This window comes from Impatiens glandulifera, chromosome 5 (assembly GCF_907164915.1).
Source record: "Impatiens glandulifera chromosome 5, dImpGla2.1, whole genome shotgun sequence".
NCBI classification, from domain to species: Eukaryota; Viridiplantae; Streptophyta; class Magnoliopsida; order Ericales; family Balsaminaceae; genus Impatiens; species Impatiens glandulifera.
In genome coordinates, this window is record NC_061866.1 from 43,477,449 (window position 1) to 43,488,467 (window position 11,019).

General features: G+C 26.8%; 1 protein-coding gene across 2 annotated transcripts; it reads left to right on the forward strand.

Annotated features, from left to right (window-relative positions):
- The first annotated feature begins 5,156 nt into the window (after positions 1-5,156).
- LOC124938711 (vacuole membrane protein KMS1-like) lies at positions 5,157-10,567 on the forward strand. Of its 2 annotated transcripts, none has more exons than XM_047479207.1 (9): positions 5,157-5,269; positions 5,455-5,591; positions 6,648-6,859; positions 6,951-7,029; positions 7,644-7,943; positions 8,608-8,765; positions 9,191-9,307; positions 9,475-9,657; positions 10,051-10,567. In XM_047479207.1, exons 2-9 carry the CDS (start codon positions 5,507-5,509, stop codon positions 10,213-10,215), a joined length of 1,299 nt encoding a protein of 432 aa, XP_047335163.1. In that variant the 5' UTR covers positions 5,157-5,269; positions 5,455-5,506; the 3' UTR covers positions 10,216-10,567. The 2 variants fall into 2 exon arrangements, with proteins under 2 accessions (XP_047335163.1, XP_047335162.1); XM_047479206.1 differs by having other exon boundaries at positions 5,161-5,335.
- The last annotated feature ends 452 nt before the right edge of the window (positions 10,568-11,019 follow it).

Here is an 11,019-nt window from a genome sequence, read left to right on the forward strand (position 1 = left end):
TATAGAAGCCTTAGGTCGGTGGAAGGTTGGAGTTGGCTGAATTTAGGACAAAACTTGTTTAAGACACACGTACATCTATGGTGACACATTTCCCTTCTTGGTTTGTCTTATTTGATGAAGAAATGATGAAATTTGATTATATGGAAAAAATTAAACATTCTAGATGTTGTCGCGAGAAATAAAACGAACTAAAGGCGAAACGTCGTTGTTTTGACCTTTGGCATAGATGTTTGGACGTGTGGTCCGCGTTCCGTTTGTGTTTTGTTAGCTTGGATGTTTCGGGTCTCTTCTATAAGTACGGGCATTAGTTCGGTTGGTCGTGCGCTTAGCCTCCGCATGGCTTATGCCTTGTTTGATTTTGGCCAAACGTCTTCACCCTAGTTGACCTTCTTTTCTTTATTTTTTACTACCTACAAATATATAAAATTTATTTTTGTCTATTTATAAATAATTATTTTGAATTTAAATGGTTACAACATTTATTCAAAATAATTATTTAATTTAATTTAGTCTTAAATTTAATTAATTTGTGATTAATTATACAACATTGTCCCAAATAATTATTTAATTTATTTATGACCCAAATTTTAATTAATTTGAGATTAATGGATATCTCGAATAATTATTTTATTCATTTATGGTTCAAAATTTTTCTTTTGCATTTATTTTAATTATATTAAATTTCAATGAATGTAATATTTATCTAAAATATTTAATTGATTTATGTGTAATTATTTTGGGCTAAAATTCTTTTAAATAAAATATTATTTTAAGGATTTAAAATTTATTTAAATTTTTATTAAATTAAAAGAGTTAAATTTTAGTATCTACATTATGGATAGGATAAAAGTATTATATTCATTTTAAGAATTAGTTTCACATAAATATTATTAATTTTTCAACAAGATCAATCAATCAATTTTAGTAAATTTAATTTTTTTTTTCCGTTAAATTTGAAGCTTAACTCTCAATATATCTATTATTTTTCTCTAACCTCAATATATTTATTTGTTTCTTCAAACAGATTTGATGTTAATTCAAAATTTAATTTTTGAAATCAAATCAAAATCAAATCAAACTGCAATATTACTCAATATATGTAATTTTTATGCATTTTATTTTATAATATATGAAATTAATTTGATTTTAGATTTCATATTTGATTTTTTCTTTTAGAATATACTAATAAGGGTGTAAGTAAAGTGTTCAAGCCATTAAAACCAAATTGAAACCGTTCAAACACTGTATATCAAACTGAACTGGCCAAATCGAATTCATTGTATTTTTCTTTTTACCAAACTGATCCCAACGATTCGATTTTTCGGTTTAATACCACTAAAATCGCTGAAAACGTTTAACCTAACTAAATATTTTAAAAATATTATTTAAATAAGAAAGAATAAAAATCGAACATTAAACTAATGTAATGTATTATAATTATTAGGTCATAAATACACATTTAAAATAAATATTCATTTAAACTAATAATAATAATAATAGAATATCATTAATTAAAAGATTTCTTACTATACTATCAAAATAGATAAATTATAGTAAAAAAAAATTATTATAATGCATTTTTGTTTTGGAAATATATATATATAAAAAATATACTTGAAGTAGACACCACAATCATCAACGTCATTAATTAATTCTCTACTCTCTTATACTTTCTTTTTCTTATTTAAATTTTGTGATATTTTTGGAAAAAAGTTTCCCTTACTATATATATATATATTCGGAAAAAAAAATTACGAAAAAAAAATTTACTTAGACGTATATACTTGTAGAACTAGCTCATAGACGTATAGCTCATAGACGTATGTATTAATAAAAGGTCATTTAAACATATTTACTATAAAAAACTAACTCATTTAGCTTCTTTTATTAAAATATAATTAATTTTTATTTTTTAATTTATATATATTAATTAAATATTAATATATTTTCTCTCTCATTTTTTTTTCCATTAATTAATGAATTTTATATTTTATCTTTTTCATAAAAAATTTATTATTTTTATATATATTTATTATTAATTATTTTAATTTTATATATATAAGTATTCATCAAACAACAAAAGAATAATAATCAAATATTAGACAAATCAATGTTTCTTACTATTAGTATAAGTCATGAATTAAAAATTAAATAAAAAATTATTAATTATATTTTTATTAATATTAAATTAAATAAGATAGAAATTCTTTAAAAAAAATTACAGTAAAACATAAAATTTATAAATAAACTGCTATTTCTTTTAAAACAAAAATTTAAGAATTATGAGAAATAAAAACAGATAAAAAAAAGATTAAATAAAAAAGTGAAACTAATATAAAAATAATAAAAATTTAGGAATGAAATAAATTTAAAACTGATTTATTTAATGAAAAAGAAGGAGAGAAAAAATATATTAATATTTAATTAATAAATATATAAATAAATAAATAAAAATTAAATGTGGTTAGTTAAAAGAGGCTAAATTAGTCCATTTTTGATAAAAATGTATGCTTAAATGACTTTTTATTAATACATACATCTAAGTGAGCTAGTTGTATAAGTACATAGGTAAGTGGGCTTTTTTTCCTATATTTTCCTTACAAAATAGAATGTATATATAAATATAAAACACACAAAAAATATTTAATATTTTTTAAAATAAATTTAGTTAGGAAAAATATGTTATAAATAAATATTATATATTGAAAAATAAATTAGATAAAAAATATTTTAATTAGAATTATATATATATATATAAAATAATAAATTTAATAATTTTTTTTATATATAATGTTATATCATTATTAATAAAAAAAATTCTATTTAATATTAGTATAAGAGATATAATTATTTTTATTATAAAAAATATAATTATTTTTATCATATATTTTTTTTATGTGTATGAAAAATTTACGTTATTCAAAATTTAACTTAAAATATATATATATATATATATACACAAAATTATAAAATTATTTCAACAATCATAAGTGGCATAGCGGTTAAAGTGTTAACATTTTATACTGTTGACAAAGTTCGAATTCCTTCAAAGACGGTAATTATTATATGTGAGTGCACGAACATTGATAGATAAAGTGGAAGCAAGAATGTTGGTTTGAGTAATGCAAACATGGGTTAACACAAACATTGGTGAGAAAACTTAAGGGTTTGTCCATGGAGAAAATGTCGACTTGAGTAATGCAAACATTGGTGAGAAAACTTAAGGGTTCGTCTATAGAGGAAATGTCGGCTTGAGTAACACAAACATTAGTGATAAAAAACCTAAGGATTTATATCTAAAGGTGTGATCGAATGTTTAAGAATGCACCATCGAATTTGATTAGTTAATAATCAAAATCATTATAGATATTAAAAATATAAAAATTTAAATGAATTGGTATACCATATAGAACTTTATATTTGATTGATAATTTGATTCAAAATTTAATGTTTGAAGATTTGTTTTATCGAAATTATTTTTATTTCCACCTAATGAATGTTTTCAATTTATATGATTTTTGGTAAGTTTAAAAAAATAACAAAACAATTTAAATAAAACGAGTGGATAAATGTAAGTTTGTCATATTTTTTAATAATTAGAAAAAAAAAATATTGAATTGAATTATGAAATCACATTTTTAACGTAATTTGTTTTTGGTTTTTTATATCATTACTCGTGCAAATGCACGGACTACATGCTAGTTAGGTTAATGATTGATTAATTATGTTACCGAATCTTATTCATAATATTTTTATTTTTTTATATACATGAAAATAGATATTGGTTGTTATTAATATATTCGAGGATCAAACAACAATAAACTTAGATTTGATATTGATATTGTTCTTCCTGTCTTACAGCCCCCTTCACTTATTTACTATATTTTAATAAATTGTCAATGGATCAAACCGATTAAATCAACCAAACCGATCTTCTAAATATTCAAACTAAATAGATCAAATCGACAAATCAACGATTTAAATTTTTTAATAAACCGATGTCAACGATTTGGATGTATATTTCGGTTAATAAACTGACAAAACTGAACCACTTACACCATTAAAGTCTAATATATTTTTTTCCGATATGAACTATATAATAATAATACCGTACCGAAATTTCAGTATACCGTAAATATTTAGTATGATCGGTATGTTAATTGTATCATGTTGAAATTTCGGAATAACAAAAAATAATACAGGGTATGATTTTTTCTATATCAAAATTTGTTATAAGCACTATAATAAAAATTTTTATTTTATATTGTATTGATCCACCCATATATGTCTAAGCTTTTATTAGCTTCAAATTTTTTTTTTACAACAATCTAATAAATCACCTTTATAATATTGATAAAAATTATAATAATCTAAAACCCGATTCCATATAAATAAAGTAAAATAATTACAAATTTATTTTTATACAATTTTTATTAATGTCAATTTTCAAAATTATTTTATAATGATTAAAACTTTTGATATGAAACGAGTTATTCAAATAATTAAACTATTTAAAATTCAAAATATATTAGTTAATTTTATTTTGTAACAATTATTTTATTATAAATATATCAAGAAAAATATTAAAATTAATAGTTCTTTTTAATTAATAATTACCTTATTAAATATTGTTTTTTATTATTATATAAAAATGTTTTAAATTTAAATGAAAATGTATATAAATAAATAAAGTGTTTTAAATATGAAAAAAAACATGTATATGTAAAAAAAGTACATATTAACCTTTTATTATTGTATAAAAATGTTTTAATATATATATATTTGAATAAAAAGTAAACTTTTTATTATTCTTTATTATGATTTAATGTTATAATTATTATAAAATTTAATTATTTATATTGAATTGAAATACTTTATTTTAATTTGTTATTGTTTATTTATTTAGTTAATTTTTTTTATTTTAAATATTTTTTTATTACTATTACTATTACTATTACTTATAAACTTAATACTTATATATTAAGTTTTTTAAAACATATTATTATAAAAGTGTTTTTATATTTTATTTTATTCTATCACCATTGACCATTAATACTTTAAAAATAAATAAATAAAATAGTAATTTTCATTTCAAAATAGATTTTGATATCTTAATTTTAACAATCTATAAAAAAGAAATAAAGAATTCCGTGTATTGTACTCCCTCCCCCATCTCTTTGCACTTCTCATAGCAACGAAGCAGACGGAGGAAAGATCCCAGTATAGAGAGAGAATCTTCTCTAGCAAAGTGTCTTCCTTTCCTGCTTAGGTCTTCGCATATATCCTTACACGCGATCCAATTTCAAGATTTATTATATCGTCACCAATCAACCCAGTAATGTGTTTTTTATTTTTCGTGTCGATTTCATCATCTCCACTACTTCCCTTGTCTTTGTTGGATCTGTAGATTATTGGGTTGAATCTAATTTCATTGAGTTGTGTCTTTGTCTGCAGATAATATGTGTGTATAATAATATATGTAGAGCATTTGAGGGACAACGGTAAAATGGGTTCAAAGAAAAAATCTTCCTCTCGCAAATCTTCTCCCCCTTCGGCTTCTCGAGATTCTAACTCAACGATGGATAATACTGGCAAGTCTTTAACTATTTTTTTCGATCTAACTTCTAGTGTTTCTTGTTCAATTTTCCTCAACAGTTTGCTAGTTATGGATCCATTTTAATGTTTATTGTTTTTGTTAAAGTGTTAATCCTTAGTTTGATCCCAAAATGGAACACAAGTTCTTAAATTTGAAGGATGTGTGAAGTCCTGATTTTGGTATGTTGATCAGAATACCCTAAGAACAATGCTTTTTGGGTCAATGATTACACAATTTTCTGGATACTTAATTTGATAATGATAACTGCATATCATGGTCCTGTTTGGAAGCATTTGATAATACGTTTTAGGTATTTTTGTACACAATTTTATGTGAGTACTGTGATTTGAATTTGAGAAATAGTTTTTGTATACAATATGAAGGAGATAGAGATTAGTCAACCTTGACTGAAAATGCTTCACCTACTGTTTCAACATAGCTAGTCATGCGTTATTTCTGTAAAGCATTGGGGTGGGTAAAAGTAAAGTGAGGCGCCTCTTATAATAGTCGATTTTCTTATAGTATTTTTGTTTAGTTTGCTTAGAAAAGAAAAAATCGAATGATATGCATAGTTTCTTAAGTAATGGAGTTTTAATGCAAGCCTTTAATTAATAGTAGAGTGCTGAAATAAGTTTCAAGGTTTATTGATCCGCCAATTATAATTCTGAGGTGAAGTTGAATAATAGCTTAATTTTGAAGGAAAGTAAAAGACTATCCATTTGCACCGGTTTTACCTTTTTATCGGTAAATGGAGGCTTGCTTCATTTACTAGGTTTTAGGAAAGTTGATTGTATTTGTTTGAAGGTCAATCTTAAGGTGATCGATAAAAGGAAATGAAATAATCATTGCTTTCCCAGTTTGTGGAATTATTCCGCTATATGGTTTTGTATGTCACAGTTTATCATGCGAACTTTAATAAAAATGCATTGGTCTGAAGGTTTGTTTCATACGTATGGAAAATTGAACATATTGAAGAACTTGTAAACCAGTCAGTTCCATTTTTAATGCTTTTCTTCTAGTCTCATTGTCTAGTTTGTTGCCTTATATGCAGGAATTCACGCGAGGCATCAAAAGGAGCTAGAAAATTTGACGTTAACTACACAACCTTTGAAAACTTTGAAATACTTTTCTTTGGCAATTATGAGCTATGTTGAAAAATCAGTAGTATACATTTTAGCCCATTGTGTTTGGTTCTTGCTTCTGAGCGTTGCAATCCTTATTCCTGCAATATTTTTGCTGACAGTTGATGGTCCACATGAAATGGTACGAGATTAGTCCTACTTATTTCTGTCAATGTTTCCTCTAGTATAGTTTAGATATCTTTTAGAATAATGAGTAATTGATGTTAACTCAGCTTGTGGAGGAGCTACGCCAATATTTACAATTTGGACTATGGTGGGTGGCACTCGGTGTTGCATCGTCTATTGGTCTTGGTGAGAATATTTAACACATAATTTTATGTTAAAACCTTAAATTTTGTGTTTGTATGCATCCATATATAGTGTAAATAGCTATTGTAGTGTAACTCAGTGGTTAGAGTGGGCTTCTTAAGGGGAAGGCCGCGGGTTTGAACCCCTACTTGGCACGTTTCACCCTTCGAAAAAATTATATATTGCAGATAAATCCTTTATTACTATTATTATTTTGAAATGTTAAAAGTTTGTATTACTAGTCAACACATAATTATGGGGTTTTCCCCCAAGCATCTGGTTTGGAGACGAGAACCAATAATTTTGAGTCATAAACTTTTCTTGTATGACACAAGAGGGTGAGGACCAATAAGTTGTCAATTTGATTTAATTTGACTTGTAGAATCTTGGTTGGATATGTACAAACATTTGATATATTGATCTATCATAAGCAACACATTCATTTACTTTTTCTTTATTTTTACTTAATTCAGTACACAGATCTGAAGTACGTATGAACTGGGAATAAGATGTTATTGTATTATCTGAATTTCGGCGGTGGATTAATATTTGCTTCTGTTAAGGATGTGATGAATAATGATGAACAAAATTTATGCTGTGATTTTAATTTCATGCAGGATCTGGTCTTCATACATTTGTGCTCTATCTGGGTCCTCATGTTGCCTTTTTCACAATAAAAGCAATGCAATGTGGTCGAGTTGACCTTAAAAATGGTCTGTATGACACAATACAATTGAAAAGAGTCCCATCATGGCTTGACAAGGATTGCTCAGAATTTGGACCTCCATTAATTTCGTCTTTGCATGATTCTCGAGTTCCACTCAGCAGCATATTGCCACAGGTTCAGGTGGAGGCTGTGTTGTGGGGAATTGGGACTGCACTTGGAGAACTTCCTCCATATTTCATCTCAAGAGCAGGTGTGTTTGTTTATATTTGTTTCTAATTTCTATAGGCGACTTCAAATCTAATAGAAAACATCACATTATAAAATGAAGCCCAATTCCAAAGAGAAAACTGATTGATCATATTGAGTTATGGGGGTGTTTGATTATGTCTATATGAGGGACAGTCATATTGATGGATGCAATGAGCCTGTCTGGAAACTGCTATTTTGTCACAATGGAAAATCGCCAAAGTGAAATTTAAAGTGATTTTTCTTTTTTCGTTTGGTATAAGATTTTGTGTTTTGATCATGATCCAGATATTTTCTAGATCGTGAACCAAATTATACTGTAATTTTTTGTTTTCTATAAAATCATGATCTGGACTATCTTCTTTATAGATTATTGTGATTTTTGAAAAAAAAAACATAACAAATGTAATTTTTTTGTATCATGATCAATATGAAAATTCATGATACTGAGTAGGCTCAGTATGTCCGTCCAATCATTGATCAGATTTGTCTTCGGACCGCTATTTCAAACAGATTTTTCTTCTTCATGTCTGGTAATGGTTAATTGGATATGCTTTCCTGTGTGAGATCTTGGTTAATTTAGTTTGAAGCCTGTGCTTGAGCAAGTGATCAGGGTTAGTATTAGACTTTATTGAAAGCTAATATTGGCTATTCTATTTTCTGTGCAGCCCAATTATCAGGTGGTAAAATAGACGCTATGGAAGAATTGGACTCTTCCTCCACAAAAGACGATGGAGCCATAGCTTCTCGTCTAAATAAGATGAAACGCTGGTTGCTCTCACACGCACAATATTTGAATTTCTTCACGATTCTAGTCCTTGCATCGGTTAGTTTTACCACCTTCACATTTTCATGGGTTTAAAGCATTCATTCTGATCATTTGAGAATGTTCTGAATTCTGATTAATTGAGAATCCTTCTTCCCATTGTTTATTTGGAGAGTTTAGTGTGTTTCCCTTTAAACACAATTTTCTGCTTCAAATGAGGAAAGGAAACTTACCACAATACCAACACAGACCCATGACAGTCTAGCTTAATAAATAATATTAATAATCCCATTTAATTACAGTACATCGAATACTAGAAAAAATGGTAGGAAGTTAGTTTCCTCTTCCTGTCATTTTCCTGAGATGGTTAGATGTCTATTACTATGCACAGAGAGACTTCTTAATGCCATGATGTAAGGATACCCTAACTTATTATTTCAAAAACATAACACTGTTTTTCAACTAACTGCTTATGTGCTTTGTAGGTACCGAATCCTTTGTTTGATCTTGCTGGTATTATGTGTGGACAATTCGGAATTCCATTTTGGGAGTTTTTCCTTGCAACACTGATTGGGAAGGCCATTATTAAGACTCACATACAGGTATGTCTTATTTTTTTCTGCTCATTCTGAATTTTCATGGCTAAGTGATATCATCTTCTTTTATCTTGATAAATATAAATATGTTGAGGGAAAAGAAGCCGAAAGATTTATCATCTGAGAATTCCCTGCATTCTCTTGTAACTTAAATTATGTGTTTCCTTATGCAGACGGTGTTTATTATTTTGGTTTGCAACAATCAGCTTCTGGACTGGATTGAAAATGAGTTGATTTGGGTTTTCAGTTTCATACCTGGATTGTCTGCAATCCTGCCCAATGTTATTTCCAAATTGCACGCAGCTAAAGAAAAGTATATGGCTAGCTCCTCATCTCATCCCTCTCCAAATATGAAGGTAGTGTTTCCTTTTTAATAGAAACTAATATTTTGTCACAATTTCATTAGAACAAAGTTAAAATTGAAAATGATCTTTTCCGTTTGATATTTTTGTTTTCATTACAAATAGACTATTTCTGCATCTTTAGCCAGATTAAATAGTGATTTGTGTTGCTTCATTGTTATACAAATCATTTTTCAGATCAAGATCCAAATTATCGAGTAGTTTTTTTGCTTCAGTTTGTATAGAGATTTTTTCTTGATCATTACCATATTATGTTTGAGATCACTATGGTTTTTTAAAAACATAACAAATGTAGATGTTTTGGTTCACAATCAACATGAAAAGTTTCGATACAAAAAATCCCAATTGTTACTGATTTGACAGACATCACTTTTTAACATTTTTCAGGTGAAGAAGTGGTGGGGTATGTCATTTACTTCGTTTTGGAACACTATCGTGTGGCTCATGATCATGAACTTCCTCCTCAAGATTGTGACTGCAACTGCTCAGAAATACCTTAAGAGGCGGCAGGAGTTGCAGTTGGACGGTATTAAGAAGAAGAGATTAGAATGAACATTCATGATTTCTCCATCTTTCTTCTTCTTCTTCTTCTTCTTCTTCATTTTTCTATTTGGTGGTAACTAAACAGATTATTTATTGCTTGCTATGTTACTGCCATAATAGCTCACATTTAAATCTGCATGCCTTGGAGGAGGCATTGCATAGAAAGCAGCAGCCTGATTCTTGATCATACTTAAATTTTAGAGAAGAGACTTAAAAGTTGGTAGACTTTTGATTAATTTACCCTCTTTTCTTGCTGTTAGAAAAGAAAAAAATATGGGTTTGTTTGTATTACTAGAAAGGGGATATATATATTCTTTGGCAATGCAAATACAAGACACTTGATGATTGATCTTCAATTGCTTTCTTTCTACTCTATTATTCTTCCTTCATTAGGCAGATGTAGTAGAATGAATGAAATAACAGGTTCATGTATAATTAAACAGTAAGAAAAGAACCATGTGGTTTAATCTGTTTAATTGAACTTTAGTTTGATTATTTTGAAAGATATTCTTTGATCCTATTTAAACTAGCTAAATTCTTCTTTTTTGTTAGATACAAGTGTAATCTATCTAAGATATATGATTATTTAAAGATATACAATTAAATTGATTATCCAATAGTAACTTATGAAATAGAAAGAATGATTATATTAAAAGTGATAGACACAAAGGTTTAAAGAATGATTGAGAAAAATATTTTTTTTAAACAATTATTTAAAAACATGAAAATCACAATAAAAGTTATCAAAAGAGAAACAATAGAAGAAAATGTTTAATTTGTATTTATTGACTTGCATTATTTATAATTAAAATC